The sequence below is a fragment of the Gymnoscopelus braueri genome, assembly GCF_963280865.1.
Source record: "Gymnoscopelus braueri genome assembly, chromosome: 11".
Lineage (NCBI taxonomy): Eukaryota > Metazoa > Chordata > Actinopteri > Myctophiformes > Myctophidae > Gymnoscopelus > Gymnoscopelus braueri.
Window position 1 is genome coordinate 14,101,336 of NC_137613.1, and position 17,069 is coordinate 14,118,404.

Below are 17,069 nucleotides of genomic sequence, written 5' to 3' on the forward strand. Positions count from 1 at the left end.
ATATATATATATTTTTAAAGGCTTTATTTGGAGAGTACAGTGGAGAATGACAGGAAACAGATAAGAGTCGGGAAGTGACACGCAGAAAAGGTCATCAGGCTCGGGAATCGAACCTGCGACTCGCTGTCAAGAATTCATTAGAGCCTATATGTGGCATGCGCCTTAACCAGTAGGCCAGGGTTCCTCAATTGGTTTTCCCCCAAGGGCCAAATTATGTCTAGGGTAGTAAGCAGAGCGCCACAACATTGCACCTGCGAACAGATTGGGGCTTGTGGGGGGGTTTTTTTTTGACAGGGGTCGGTGCGGGCCGTACAGTTGCTCCTCGCGGGCCGCAAATGGCCCGTGGGCCGCCTATTGGGGAACCATGCAGAAGGCCACAGGCACCCCAGACCATATATTCTGACCGGCATCTAAGCATATGCAGCCACATATTCATCAATTAAAAATAGTGTAGCCCACGGCAAAATATTGTATTTTATAAAGGACTACATTGACTATGTGTCGCATATCCCTTACTTCAAACTGTTTGCAATTAACAGGGTTAAGTGTTTTTTAAACGGTTTTAATTTCTTTCATTTGTTGTCGCCTACGGATGACTCAGGTGATTTTGTCCTATAATGTGTTTTTCCCCCCCAACTTCCTCAGATGCCATTTATCAGGCTGCCAAAATAAATAAGTAATTGGCTGTTCCAGTATACACTAATCGTCAAGACGTGGGGCGCCCGACGTGTGCATTAGGGACCCGGTGAGCTTTCCCCTCCATTTTAATATCCTCTTCACTCACAATACCTCACTGACAAACTTTATTGTAATGTAGCTCTCTTTCGAACTATTATTCCACAAATGTGCTATTATTATGATTTTCAAGGGCATTTTCAAGCCTTTTACTGGATGGCGACAGAGGAGAGAGACAGGTGAGGCGCCGCTGGCCTAGCGGTTAAGGCGCATACCACATAAAGGCTCCAATGCAGTCAGACGCATCGGTGTCATTTTTTTATTTGAGCTAAAAAGCATTATTTTACACTTTTGGCTATTCAAAAATAGCAGATCTACAAGCTCATAGCGCGGCACCGAGTGCCGCGCTATGAGCTTGTAGATCTGCTATTTTTGAAAAATCGAGAAAATGTGTGCAAATTAATATATTTATATTCTTTTAAAGCGAAATTTTTTAACTCAAATCTTTGCTTCTGGGGGGTCCCTGGAACAAAATATTTGGAGATTTTGAGGCGGCCAAATACATATAATTGTGGGGGTCCTTGACATGAAAAAGTTTGAGAACCACTAATATAGAAACATAGGACATGCAGCAAAGGGCCTCGGGGTGGATTTGACCGCGGGCCGGCTGCAGCAAGGACTGAACCTTGATGTGGTTATGAGCTCTCTACCAGGTGAGCCGCCAGGGTGCCCCCCGACTGTTATTGATGTTGGAATATCTCTCTCACTCGATATGATTGAAAAAGCTTGACAGATATAGCTGCGGTAACCGAGGAGAGGGCAAGCCGTTTCTATTTCGAGGTCAAGAGAAGCTTCTCTTGGATGTTTTATTCATCTCCATGTCAATCAAACTCTAGGGGCGAGGCCTCTAAACCAAGAATATTTATTGGGTGTGATATTTAAACTTTTCTGCTTTCAGCTGGCAACATTTATCAACGCCCAATCATGATTATGCTGTGATTGGCAAGATGTGAGAATATTCCATGAATCACGTGAGATCACACCCTGGCGTTAAGATGATTTCTGCGCTCGGGTCTGTGCTGGTTTCTACGTTAGCGATGGGACAATGAGGACATCCTTGCCATGCCACCGAACACTGAAGGCTGAGTTATGCTTGGTTGCCCATCATGTCGGGCGCCGGAAATAGTTGATCTATGCGTCTAGCTCACGACGTGTCTAGGTCACAATTATAACCTAATCGACATTTTCCCCAAAAAATGGAAATCTACAAGCTCAAAACGCATCACATCATAGATCAGCTATTTACACTATTAATGTTTTCTAATTAAATTTGTATGGATATTCGTCATATCTACCCCGTGCAACTAAGTTTACGAAGCCTAAAAGCCAAACAGAAATGTATTCATAACGTTGTGAGCGACACGTTGTGAGCTTGTAGATTCGGTGCACGTATAGCAATAATGCTATTTATCATGGGAAATAATTGTATGAAATTTATTACAGTTTCATCATCCGTTTATTTATGACATGTTATTCCCCCCCTTCCCCCCCCCCCCATTTCATTGGTTGTTAGAGAGTTGAAAGTTGTCTGCCTTTTGATTTCAATGCTTTTCCCAATACACTTTTAACCAATCTGACATCATACTGTTTCAAGATCTCAATAGTCTTTCTGGGTATGTTAAAGGAGTAGTTCACCCCAAAAATTACACACCCCATGAATCATTGAATTCATGGAGATTTTTTTGTTTTTGTCGCATTCCAAGGCCAATAATTTGATGACCGGCGGTCTCTCCGGTTGGAGACTCAAAGAGTCTCCTTTGAGTCTCCAACCGGATACATTTGCATCTTTCCGCCGGTCATCAAATTATTAGCTTAGGAATGAAAATCTACAAAATCTCCATGATTCATGGGGTGAGTAATTGATAGAAAATAAGTATTTTTTGGGGTGAACTACTCCTTTAATGGTCAAATGAATCCTTCAACTTGCATAATTCCTTTTTTTTTTTATCAAAAATAATATTTTATACAACATATTTTTTTTGTTTTCATAAAATTATTAATATTTCCCATGATAAATATCATTATTACTACATAAAGTAAATGGAGGCCTAAAGCTGTGCTCCTAACCTGCAGTGCCAAAGCCTCCCAGTGCTCCCAGCGTGGCCCCGAGGGAGGAGGAGCCCTGCTGACTGAAGCCCAGGGAGGCGGAGCCCGGGCCGCCGGGCTGGCCGGAGCCCTGGGAGAAGAGGGAGGAGCTCTGGGAGGAGGAGCTGAGCGAGGAGGAGCCGTAGAAGGAGCTTCCGCCCAGCGCGCCGCCGGGGCCCCCTTGCTGCTGCTGCTGATGCTGCTGCTGCTGATGGGACTGCATGGTGCGGAAGGGGCCGTTGCCCCCGCCCCCGAGGCCGCCGTTAGCCCCGCCCGCTGAGGCCGCCGCTGCCGCAACTACAGCGTACAGAGAGAGAGAGAGAGAGAGAGAGAGAGAGAGAGAGAGATGAGTTATGGGGTTAGTACTTTATTTCTCACGTTTTATATAGCGTTGGTGTCAGGCAGAAACCTCTATCTCCATATTTTTTTCCCCCGTAAATCAACACATTGAATGCCAGAGTTATTTCAGATTTTTTTAGCTGTTTTATGCCAGAGATTTTTCATTGAGAAAAAAAAAAGTACTCAGGAGCCGAGATACAGAATTTTTAAGTTTTTCTTTTTTTATATATGCGTTATATATGCGTTCTTGGCAAGCAAGTGATGGATTCTAAAGAACGCAAAGAACGCATATATGCGTTCTTGGCATTCAATGTGTTAATGCAATGGTCAATGGTTTTCAACCCTTTTCATATCAAGGTCCATTATTTATTTATCGGCATTTGAGCCACGGACCATCATTTGATGAGATAAGACTCTCAAACCCAAGACTTAAGGCGGTTACACACCAGCGAATGTGCGAATATACGCAAAATTCGGACTCGTTCCGAATAATTAAAAGACGCTTTTTCGCTTCGCTTTTCCGCTTTTTCGCGCCATGTACGCTTGCATTGACTTTATAAGGTTTTTTAAAAAAGCGTATTATTCGCACGAATAAATCGCCCCGGTGTGTAAGGACCTTTAGAATGTTTTGTCCACAATTCCATGCTGTGTTGATGTTGGTACCAATAGGAGAGATAACAGGCAAACGTTGATCAAAATAACAATTCTTTAATTAAGTACTGCAGATGTTTAACAATAATTTAACTCTTGAGAGCGCAAAATGAAAGCAAATGGACCCGTATGGGTCCATTTGCTTTCATTTTACGCTCTCAAGAGTTAAAGATCTATAAGGGTCCATTTGGTTACCAACTCTGCTATCATTTAGCTGGGGACCACCAGGAACTCCCTCAAGGACCACTGGTGGTCCCCGGACCGCTGCCCTACGTGATCATTCTAGAGTGTCAAAATCAATAGTAGCAGATCTACAGGCTCGAAACGCAGCACAAAGCGACACGTTTTGAGTTCACCGATCTGCTACTTTTGCCATTTTTTTTTATTTGAATCCTGAAAAGTCCCAGTTTTGGACATATGAGGTTTCCACCCGACAGAGACGATATACTAGGTTATCACAAAGTTCTTCACAAGCGATGCTATAAATGTACACAATTTAAAGAAGAAACGATGTTGAGAGCAATGACTGTAACAACAGACAATCCCAAATCTATTTACGGATGTGATGAAATGTTGCGATAAAAGGCATTTTTATTTATTCTTCTTCCCCTGCATACCGCCCCCCCTTTTTTTTCATTTCTTTCTGGAAACAAAAAATATATATTTCACCCACTGTTTTACACCAGTAAACCTGTGATGTGATAATAAAAGTGAGTCTGATTCACGTTGTGTACAGAAGCTCTGAACAGAACAGAGATAAAACTTGATAGAAATAAATAAAATCTGTATAGTAGTGTGTATATCTGTCTGTCTCTTATATGTCATCATGATTTGTGTGCATGGGGATCTCATCTTAAACAAGCTCAGTGCTTAATGAGTCTTCCAGTTTAGTAGACCTTGTATTGTGTATATATAATTTTGTATATATAATTTGTACTTCCATGTACTGATGTTCTCATGTCTTACTAAATAAAGTACATCAATCAATCAATCAATCAATCAATCAATCAATAGGTTAATGTCTTGGAAGCCCACTTTAAACTGTAATTTCTGACCAGCATTGAATTAAGTTGACCCCCCCCCCACCCACCCACCTATGGGTGCTTGGACTAACATGCCCAAGGACACTTTTGGCACCATTGGGTGCGTGGACCTAAGTGCAAATACATACATACACATCACATCATGCAACACGACATCATTTACGACATGTGAAAGGACCGCAATGGAGATTTTTAGCGTTTTACCCTTTTGATAATGGTGTGACAATATATGTATTTTTTGTTTATTATCAATAAAGAGGTCAAAGTTTACAGTCTGCTTGCCAATCTGCTTGGCATTTTGTGAACGAAACCTAATGGAACAGATGTGCCAGCATGATGCAACCAATGAAAGTAATGCAATGCAACACCCCAGGATGTGTGTGTACTCGTGTCTGTAGCCGCATGCACACACTGGCTCCGTTCACATGCTGAGATTTTTGTCAATTCAAATGAACTCGAATGAAGATCTGTTTACATGAGCCCCGAATCCATTAAAAAGTATCCGTTTAGCAACATAACTTCTGTGCATACATTTAGCATCAAAACTTCCTGTGCGTGCGTTTAACATCAAGTTACCATAACACAACGAAAGGTTTGTGCCAGTCCGGTCAACACTAAAGGTCCTTACACACCGGCGAATATGCGAATATACGCAAAATTCGGACTCGTTCCGAATAATTAAAAGACGCTTTTTCGCTTCGCGAAACTGATGTGGACGCTTGTATTGACTTTATAAGGTTTAAAAAAAAAACGTATTTATTCGCATGAAGAATTCGCCCCGGTGTGTAAGGACCTTAACTCTTTCATATGTAATCAAAGCAGCATTATACATTAGTTATTGGCTTAATAGGCTGTATACTGCATGGTAAGCTAAGAAAATTATCGATAGTTTACTAAGAATCACTCCGAAAATAAATCGATAGTTGAGGAGAAAACAGTACAATCAGCTGGGGCAGTGTAGGCGGGGCATCAAGGCCACTGTGGCATCAGGGCTTTTTTTTTGAGGGGCAGAAAACCAAACTGAGGGGCTACAGGCCTACGGCAGCCATGGCACATTACAGAAAAAGGAGCTTGGCTCCTCCCATATGGCTCGGTAAGATTTAGTTATGAATGGAAGTTCAAGGTCTCTCCATGCAGGTCATCATGACTCTGCGTTTCTAATTCTCCAGTACTCTTGAGAACTGCACGCAGATGAGTTTATATGTGTGCACCAGGGTTTCCAGTCTCTAGCCCAGGTGGAGTCACCACCATATGAGTGACACTACAGTACGCACGTCTGTCAACAATTAACTCCTCCACCACCAGTCACTCCTGAAGTGATTCTGTGACTTACAGCTGTGTACAACTATGGGGATGCGATATTAACTGTTAATTACATCACAGATGTAACAAAGACAAATTTCAACCACTGTTTTACACCTGTAAACTTGTGATGTGACAATAAAGTTTCTGATTCTGACAAAGCAGTTCCCTCTCGTGGGTCTAAGCTTTCACACCCGTCATTCCACCTGAAAGTTAAACAAAACGTCATAGGACTAGAAAATTATAAACCATGAACTGTGAACAACCCACAAAGACTTTCACCTGTACACAAAGTACAGTATTGTAAAGACGTGCGTGGGTGACAAACTAGGTGAAAGACTGTGGTTAGGCAATCTTTAACCACATGAACCCTCTCACATAGTTCCCTATTTCAGCGATAATAGCGGACCTACAGGCTCCTGATGCGTTGTGAGCTTGTTAGAGAATAGCTAGCTTCAGCAAAGATATTTGGTGTAGAGGGAAAAAAGGAGACGGACCAGTATAGACCTCTGGGGAAAGCCGGTCAAGTATATAAGGTTTTAAGTGGTTAACAGATTACGTTTTCTTTAAGCAAGCTCAGGAAACCTTTACTACTCAATCATGTGTGACCTGGATCTTAGCTCTTTAGGTACAGTTCCAGACATTATGAAAAGACTACAGTATATTAGAGATATGCATGACTGACCAAAATCTAAATAGAAAAAAAACAATGTTTTTTGGGACCAATCTTTCAACCAAAAAAAGAAGATCTAACTGGAGTAGATCCTCAAACTGAAAGGATCCTGCACCAACTCTGTGATTAGCGCAGTGGTTTCTTCTGCACGTGGACTACTGTCTGCACGCTTGCAAAAGTGAAAGTGAATGTGCGTCTGTGACATGTGCCACGTGTGTTTGAGCATGCGGCTGTGCCCTATGCCACCTTCTCCTGTAAACTTAACCACTTGAACCCCCAGCATCACAGAGGTTCCAAGAATAATTGATCTACAAGCGTTGCGACATGTTGTGAGCTTGTAGATCGGCAATTTTTTGGAGTAGAGATTTTGAGTAGATGGGAAAATTGTGGTCCAAGTACAGTGGTGGTTAAAACAGCAGGCAAACGATAAATCAATGGCCATTGACCGTGCAGTACCATTAGCTCATATCTTGGTTGCAACTCATCAGTGCTTCTCAAAGTGAAGCACTGGGGGGTAGTTAATATATTATAAAACGAGTCCATACGTATGGACTAGTGACTGTGGCTAAAAGGCTAATAATCCTCACTCCCTGCATATGCCAATGTGCACATTCAGATTGATTGGTCAACCCACCGAGAAGAAACTTTGACCGAATTTAGTTAATTTCATAGGGATGAATAAATGGATTTTGATATTAAAATCAATATTGGAGACCTAACACAAATAAAATATAAAAAAATCTAAAGGCCGTTTCAACAGGGAGCGAGTGACACGCCTTAGTAATTAATTTTCAATGAGAGACGGGTGATTATTTGGGACACGTGGAGAAGTTGAGTTCTCGCGCTCGTTTCGTGCACACGGACGGCAAGAGCTGGATTGTGGTCAGCTTTTTTTTTCCCCCGCTACGTGCAGGAGGACAAAACAACAATGATCGCGGCGCGATCCCCGCTGAACCAAGCGAGAACGCCCGCGTCACTCGCTCAACGTCTGAAACGGCCTCAACTCATCCCTTCTCTACACGATTGAAGCATTCTCAAAAAGCCTCCCCAGATAGTACATACTCAGGATAGGCCCAGTGACCCCACCTAACAAAACACATTCACTGAGAAGAGAGTCAGCATCTATTTCATGGAAGCAGGGGAATACAAACAAATTTAACGGCTGGCAATTTTCTTTTTACGCCAACAATATACAACCCAAGTAACAATAGTAAGCCAAAAGATTTCCGAGCACACTTCTTACACTGCAGAAACTGGGCCCATAAAATGCATTGTTATTCAGCTGTATTGTCCGACATCAGCAGCCAAAGATATGGGCACTAAATCATTCCCATATCACGTCCAGCAGTGAGCGAGCCCGTCAGTCAAGATATGGAAAAAGAAACACGCGGAACAATGTTCTGTAACTTATGGTCACGGACCTTTCCAGACGGGGGGATTAATTTCACATGCATTGTTATGCAATGAATGAATGACTGACTACTTCCCATTCATCTAAATGTTCTCCATAATAACGCCACTGTCGGCTGAAACGTCCAAAAGCGATACTTTTCAATAAATGGGGAAAAAGACTGACTATGTCACAAGGGATCCAATGTAGCTCTAATTTATTCACAAAGCTCTTGTTAATACTTTTCATTGGTTAAATACTTATAATATAATATCTAAATATTAATATATTATTAAAATAGCAGACCTACAAGCTCAACGCGTCTCAATGTGATGTGTGGTGAGCTTGTACAACTGCTATTTTCACGCAACACTATCATGCAACAAAATATAAAATGGGACATTACTTTAATGGAAAAAACTAAAAATGAAATATGGAAATACAAGGTTTCTGCCCGCTGTCAACGATATGATAGAAACCCCACTGCCACTGGGATTGGTATTTAAACGATGGTATTTAAAGGATGTGTAACACTGGTTTCTTTTTAAAAAAATGGCCTGAAAAACCATCAGGAAATGGGAGGTAAATGTAAAGTTCCCCATCTCTTTTGTACATAATAGTGTTTGTATTTGTTGTTGACATGTATTATGTTAATTTTGTATGCTACATTGATGAATTGAATACATATGACCACAATGGAAACAAGTCCCCCAGGACCTTTTTGTGTTATCCTTTACATTTCTGACTAATAAAGTATTCAATCAAAATAAAAATCAAAACGTCCACATAGAGATGCTGCTGTTAAAGAGCAGTGTAAAAGAGGTGCAGTGTTTACCTGCTTGCGCTGCAGAGGGCGATATGAGGACCGAGGCGGGGGCCATGAGGCGTACGGGACCACCCCTGGATCCAGTGTTGACCACCAGGGCTCCCGTCTGGTCATAGTAGGCTGCCGGGGCCAGCACAGGGTAGCCTGGGGAAGCGGGACACACACAAAACATCTGTAATGAGAAGGCTCTCAACACCCCACATGGATAAATGTACTGTACACCTTTGGTGTGTGTGTGTGTGTGTGTGTGTGTGTGTGTGTGTGTGTGTGTGTGTGTGTGTGTGTGTGTGTGTGTGTGTGTGTGTGTGTGTGTGTGTGTGTGTGTGTGTGTGTGTGTGTGTGTGTGTAAATGGTTGTTTTGTGGTTAAAATAGATAGGGTTACAGTTAAGAAAAGATTTAGGTTGAGGGTTAGGATTAGACATTTAGAGGTTAGGTTTTAGGGGTTGGAATCAAGAGTGCCAGTGTCATGCACCGGAAAATAGCTGATCTACAAGCTCACAACGCGTAGATAGAGCTTGTAGATCTGCAATTTTTCGGCTTTAGGTTTACGGTTAGAAATGGCTAAATTCATAAAACATGGCATTCATAGAATCAAAGTCCAAAAATGACATATGTCCTCAGAAGTATAGTGACGCAAACCTGTATGTGTGTGTGTACTAATATTGTTTATTAATATACTTGTGTGAGCACCAAATGTCCCCACAAGTATAGTAGAATGAGTCACACTCACCAGGCACTCCAGCTGCCAGTCCCTGTCCGAAGGCCAGGGCTGAGTTGACCGCCGCGGCCGCAACTAGCTGGTCGTTCTGCTGCTGATTCTGTTGACCCTGGCTCGGGGTCAAAGGTCGCTGGTTGCCTCCGCCACGCATCACCTGCGATCGAACGCACCAGGAGAAGATATGAGTGAGCATATTCTGATCAGTTAAAATGATCAACCCAGACAGTAGGAAGGAAACATTCAATTCATCCCTACTTTGCTCCTCGTCTACAAGCAACACACCTAAAAAGATATGAACAAGTCAATGGAGAGGTGGGTGATGTAAAAATATTGTCACTAAATGTGTACTATTTACGGCGAAAACATCAATAATATGCATTTTGTCATATTATTTCTAAAGGCTTCTAAATAACAGGTTAAAGGGCGTTTAAGTGATATGTTTTAAGTCATTTTTTTGGGGTGTTTTGTTAAAAGGTTATTTGTATCTATGATAGTAATCATTGCTATAGAGCTAAAAACAAACAAATGAAATAAAAAACTGCTCTTTAGTAAACAGAAAATATATTTTCTGGACAAAGACCCCTGTTACTGAACAAACACTCTAAAATCAATATTGGAAGCTCAATTGGAATATAGAGCTATTTAACACTTATTTTAACAAAATAATATCACTTACACCACCTTTAAAAAGGGGAAGCAACAGATAACTTGTTCATCATAAATATTGTATCATAAATATTGTACATAATCATGGATTAAAGCTAAATAAGATCTCACGAAACATTTTGTTAGGCCAAGTCCTAATCTACGATTTGTGAAACGGCGTGAAAGGAGCGCCCCTCGCACACACCTGCGCTGCGTTTCATAAACAATAAAATATGTAAAATAATTATAATGTTTTGGTAGCCATTGGCAGCCAGCCAGTTGAAGTAATTGCAGATCGTGGCTTTGACCTTTGCTTTCAAGACATATCCGAGATCATTAGGGTTTTCTGGAAGATTGTTTTATCGCTCGTTTGACCACTTCAAATACTCTTTAATCTTAAAATAACTAATAACCGAAAATAGCCCATCTACAAGGACACGCTTCCATAGAAGTCATGCTGACATTACTGTGTCATGCTGACTCTTCTATGGAATCAAAATGAGTGAAATCAGACGGGGCGACTGAGAACTTTAATCCATGCATATTATATTATATTGATAAGTCATGACACTGCTCAGCCCCATTTCTTGTCTAAGTAGGACAATGGCCAAACTGAACACACATCAAGTGGGACACAGAGCAAGCCCTTTTTGAGAAAACCACTTCAGAAAATGGCAGCCAGCCTTGCCAGCGGGCCCAGTCCGAATAGGAAAAGGCTAAATAGACCCGACCTGCTGTTGGTTCTGTTGTCCTTGGTTCTGTGCCTGCTGATTGGCGTTGTTGTTGGCAGCAGCGGCTTGCTGTTGGAAAAGGTTGGCGGGGTACACTCCCCAGGGGGTCACGCCATAGTACTGAGGTGGCATCACTGCAGGACCTGTGCGAAAAAAGCGCACACCATTAGCTCATTCCTTGACCCATTAAGCTCGGGAACGCATCCGTGTTAGACCAGGAACGCATCTGTGTCATTTTTAGATTTCTTTGGCTATTCAAAAATAGCAGATACACAAGCTTGTAGATCTGCTATTTTTCAAAAATCGTGAAAATTTGTGCAAATCTTTGACTATATATATATTTTCAAAGCAAACATTTGTAACTCAAAACTTTCCTTCTGGGGGTCCCTGGAACAAAATGTTTTGAGTGGTGGTCCACGGCCAAATACGTATCATTTTGGGGGTCCTTGACATGAAAAAGTTTGAGAATCACTGATATTACAGCAACATAGTTTTAAAAAAAAAAAAACGTTTTAGGATTTAGAAGACATTTTGTAGAATCGGCCTCAGGCCTTAATGGGTTAAACACACCAGGAGCCTTTATGTCGTGTGATTAATTCACATTAATTTATTTGCGTTATGTGTATCTACATTAATAGTGTCTAATTTCATTCTTACAATTAACCACACCGTTTCCAAGTAGAGCACCTGCTTGACTCTGCTAAGTGACAGTAGAAGGCTGTCGTTGTGTTTTGGAATAGCAGGCACCAGACAGACTATTTGAAATTTGACTTCTTTATTTATTTTACCATACGCTATATGTTTAGTTGGTCTCTGGCAATGTAGCTTCCTTCAGGACCATGGAGAGAGGCGTGAAAACAGATGCATTTTGGAGCCTATAACCTCCATGAAAGCTGTTAAGGAAAGAAACAGTCGGCCCACATTCAGCTGCTGAAATAATGCTGCCAAAAGCCGAATCAAAATGAATCATCTTCTATTAATAAAAAAGGAACAGGTCTGTCTTTCTTTCTGCTCGTTGAGATCAGAAATAGACACAGCAGGCGCTAAATATGCGGAATGCCTGTGGAGAAGTTTATTACGTTATTTTAATTGCAAATTTAGGTCTCGTGTTGTAGCCTATTTCAGTGGTTCTCAAAGTGGGGTCCGGAGACCCCCAGGGGGCCTTGCGGGGGTTCCTTGGGATCCCCAGCTTAAATTTGTTATAGTATACAAATCTGTTTAACCATTACAACCATATTTCATACTTCTACTGCTAATTTTGAACAACAACACAAATCTTCTGTCATGGTGTACCTGGCACAAGATGGGGTTCTGCAGCCAAATACATATTGCATCAGCATGGTCCTTGACATGAAAATGTTTGAGGACGTAATCTATTAGCCTATTTGACCTGTAATCAATCCGATCCAATCTCACTACAACCGTCTTCACTTGACCTTCACCCATACATCCAAAGCCCAGGTAAACCTGCGTGTTTCACACTGACCCACACATCACAAATAAGCATTTAAGACGCAGTGAAATGAAAAATATGTTTTTCACACTTATAGAGCATATCCGTGGGCATTATATGGACATACCCCAAATGTGGTACGAATATATGGACCAAAGGTCCATTTGTTTCCATCTGTACCCTCGCAGAGTTGAATTTTGATTGCGATGTAACATTACCTGGCTGAACTTATTGAACGCCATAACCCAGCTAGAGCTTTAAGGTCAGCTGACCTCTCATTATTGACTGAAAACCAGGGGCGTGAGTGCTTTTGCAGTGGCTTCCCCCAGGCTCTGGAATGACCTTCCCCTTCACATTAGATCCGCCCAGTCCCTGCTTAAGACTCACTTTTTCGACTTGGCTTTTAATCACAGCCGGGCTTAGTTTTATGATGGGGTCGCCAAAGAATTCCCCTCATAATATGGGGTTGTGGTATAAAAATGTTTGAGAACCCCGGCCATAGCTGCACCTTCCTCCAAACACACCTCATTTTCATTACAGACCTACTCCATTTTGAATCTCATTCAAGATGAGGTCCAGACGGTGTATTATTAATATGCATCTGAAAACATTTTAGGTTAGTAACTTCAAAATAAAATGACCAAAAAAGCCATTTCACCAGGTCTTTGAGACTGGACGCACAGGTGATTGTTTCATGTATTCAATTCCCAATATATTGTTTCGGGGTGCGCTGGTTTCAGTTCATTCAACCGCCTCTTGTGTGTGGGGTCTATAGAACAAGTAACAACAACTAAATTTCAAAAGCATACCCATAAAATGCCCAAGTTAATGTAGCGGTGTCAAGAGATTCATTAGCATAAAGACAATCCAACACTACATACATACATACATTATGGAAGCCCGACATAATAGTTATAAGTCACTTATAACTGGCTCATTACATAGTCAATCACTATACAGTGGATTGTATTTGCAGCAGTGATTAGATCACTGATTCACTGACCACTGGGACACTGATGAGTCAAAGACCTGACAGCTGATATGCCGAGCCCGATTTTGGAGAGTCCTCGACCAGTGGTTCTCAAACTATTCAGGCCGTGACCCCCCAGAATAATCCTATCTGAACTGGGGGCCGACCCCCCCCCCCCTGACAAGCACTTGGAATTGTAGGCATTACATTTAGTTTGACAGGGTTCCACAAATAAATATTGTGAAAACAGCCGAACTACAAGCTCACAACGCCTCACACTGTATATTGGTCTTTGGCCAGTACATGGTTCTGGCTCTACTGATGATGACGTAACATCAACAGCATATCAGCAGGACACCACATGTCTTGAAATGTAAAGAACTGTACAAACAGTTTTTTAACGTGTGCAGCTGTTACACAACTCAGATTTCTTAATTTAGTCTTTCGCTTTCATCTTCTCTTTCACTCCACTTCAGAAAGTGCAGGTGCACTTGTTTAAGGACTCCCAGTACCCTCCCGTTCACATGGATCGTTTTAAATCAACATTGTGATTTATTTATAAAGGCCCTGTGTGGCAAGCTCCCATTGTATTCAGCTTCTTTTTTAAAACAAAAAAAACGACGTGACGCTTACAGACACACATTAGACTCATCACTCCTACGAATGAACAAGGAAAGACTTGCTTTCATCTTCTATGCCCCAGACAAATGAAACAAACTCCAGGAGTCTCTGAAACTGGATGGATTAGTCTCTGTAGAGACATTAGGATACTACTTGAGGATGCATTACATAAGGACTGCACCTGCTTTGCGTAGCCCTTATTTATCTGCATTGTGATGTTTTTAATGTTGTTAATAATAATATTGCACTTCATTTAAAATGGTACAGTTTTTTGTATATGTTGTGATCATACTCAGGGCATCCTTGAAAAATAGAGCTTGCTCTCAACGGTCTTCCCTGAATAAATAAAAGGTCAATAAATCGAGTGCAAACTCCAGCCAAACTTTAATGGCCCCACCCAGGAGCCCTTAAACAAATGCACCCACTAGAACTGTCAGTGAGGAGTGTGTGCACATTAGCGAACATCAAAGTGACATTAGAACTCAGAATATGCACAGTCCAGTTGCCACTCATTTCATGCAAGCTGGCCACAGTGTATCTGCTTTAAGATACATTAGATTGGAGAAGGTAGATAAAACACGCAGGGGAGGAGATTGTGAATCTCTCCTATTTAAAAGGGAGGCTTTTTGGATTCATGAACTAAAAACTTTACAATCTTTTGGCATGAACTTGGACTTTTGAGTGCCGCGCTATGAGCTTGTATATCTGCTATTTTTTGAATAGCCAAAGAAATCTAAAATGACACAGATGCTTTCCCGGTCTTAAAGGCTTAAAATACAAAAAAGACAGGAGAGCAGTTTATCGCGTACGGACAGACATTCCTTTTTTTCTTCACTTGTGTGTCTCTCTCTCACCCAGTGTAGCCGCGGCCGCCAGTCCGGCTGCGTAGGGGTCTGTCCCGGGCGGAGCTGCACTGATGATGTACGGGTTGGGCACGAACGCTGGAGCCAGACCTGTGAACCAATTAAAAGTATTAACAAGAGCTCGTGACTACAGTACATAATAACTATATTGGATCCGTTGAAACACAGGTCCTCCATTTCCTGAAAAGTCATGTTTTTTTGGACAAGTTTTCCACCAACAGTGACGATATGCATCTATAAAACGTTCTGGACCATTACGCACAATTTGAAGCTCAGCTCAAGGACTGTATCAGCGAGTTAATTAAGCCTAATTTATGCTCCATAGTACAACGGTGGGGCCCCCCAACAAGGGACACCGTCATGGGACAAGAGTTTAAATTAAGCCTTAGATTGCAAATGTGTCATGCTTTGAGAAGTATTGATTCAGCATATTATACTGGAGCTCAGATGGGGGAAAAAAAATGCATACAAAACACACTATACTAACGGGGTACAACTTTGGCTCTGTACAACCAAACGTATCATTTATAAATTAAAGACATGTTTTAACCACTTAGGCCCTATATACTTCCGTTGTCGGACGAATAGCCAATCTACAAGCTTACAAAAATGTCGCAACGCGACGGAATGTGAGCATGTAGATCTGCTATTTTCAATATAGGCCTATATATTTTTTTCACCTATAATCACATGCCAAAAATAGGGAAGCCAGGTAGAAAGTGGTTAAATGTTACTGCTGGTCAACATGATTTAATGACAGCCAGTGTGCTGTATGCAGTTTTACATAATCCAACATTCAAGAAAAGAAAATAATAAAACCTCTTTGAATCTTTGAAAGATTAACACTTGCACTGATCAAACGGTTACATTCACCTGCATACAATTTAACAATTTAGTTAATCCAGATGAGTTACAGTAAGCAATGAAAATAAGGTAATACATCAAATGTATAGAAATAGTAATCTAGGATTATAGGTAAACTATAAAGGTAAATAGGTTTTAAAAAAATCTGACTGAACAGTATAATATCAAAGAAATAAATTATCTGTACATTGAAACTATACAAACTATAGGATGCCAGGTCAACAAATTAACCTGGCATCTATCTACATAAACATCTAAAATTACATGTTAACCTTTGCATAAGCCTAGAAGGTCGTGAAGGCTAGGACAAGTGCTACGGAAAGTGCTCCAGGCTAAGGTGGAGTCTGAAGAGGTGAGTCTTCGGTCAGATTACGGCGGAACATTGGGAGTGAGTCTGCAGTTCTAACTGCAACGGGGAGTTCATTCCACAGTTTTGGGAGCCAGGAGGGAGATGAGTCTGGGAGGTGTGAAGCGTTGTCCCTGATGTTTTAGGGAAGGTTCTGACAGCTTCCCTGTGGATTGCACACCGCAATCCAATTCATGCTGACGTATAATTTTATGTTAGGGAGTGTGTACTGGACCAAAACAAGAACACTTTCCTCGTGTCTTTCTGCTTAATGAGGGGCCGTGAAAGACGGGACAGTGCGAGAGATGGACTTGAGGTGGAGGATAGGATATAAGCATGGGATGTGATGTCACAGCTTAGTCTGTGTGTTGGAATATGTCAGCTACCCCACGCCCCATCTGCTATTTAATTAAATCTTAGTCACCTGCCTTCTATAGCATTTGCATTGAGCTCAAGCTGGTCAACAACAAGCGGTGCATTCTCTAATTCAATAGTCTAAAATTGGCCTACTTCGGCCATTAAGAAGTATTTTTTTCTGTAATTTCTTGTCACCGTTCCAGTTTCATTCATCTGAGATGAAGCAATCCTTATGACCATAGACGGGCAACAGACAACAAATTGCTATAATTAGTAGTGCTGCCATAGCTTTTTGATGGATGTTGGTAGTACATCTGCATGGGCGAGAGACACCATCTGGTCTGTGTAAATAAAGTCCACGTTCAGGGTTCAACTGTTTGACTGCACCGTATTCGTGTGTCTTGGCCGTAGTGCTTAAAGGGGTAGTTCACCCAAGAAATTACTTTATTTCCATCA

At 41.5% G+C, this 17,069-nt stretch overlaps 1 protein-coding gene across 9 annotated transcripts in view; it reads right to left on the bottom strand.

Moving 5' to 3' along the window:
* Nucleotides 1-17,069, bottom strand: part of pum1 (pumilio RNA-binding family member 1) — a 56,195-nt gene that overhangs the window by 17,722 nt on the left and 21,404 nt on the right. For 8 of the 9 annotated variants that reach the window (XM_080443322.1, XM_080443323.1, XM_080443316.1 and 5 more), the window contains 5 exons: nt 15,038-15,136; nt 11,140-11,282; nt 9,776-9,917; nt 9,054-9,188; nt 2,803-3,117 (listed from right to left, as the gene is read on the bottom strand). In XM_080443322.1, the coding sequence (XP_080299448.1) occupies nt 2,803-3,117; nt 9,054-9,188; nt 9,776-9,917; nt 11,140-11,282; nt 15,038-15,136 (834 nt within the window). The remainder of the gene's footprint in view (nt 1-2,802; nt 3,118-9,053; nt 9,189-9,775; nt 9,918-11,139; nt 11,283-15,037; nt 15,137-17,069) is intronic. The other variant, XM_080443318.1, reaches the window with a different exon arrangement.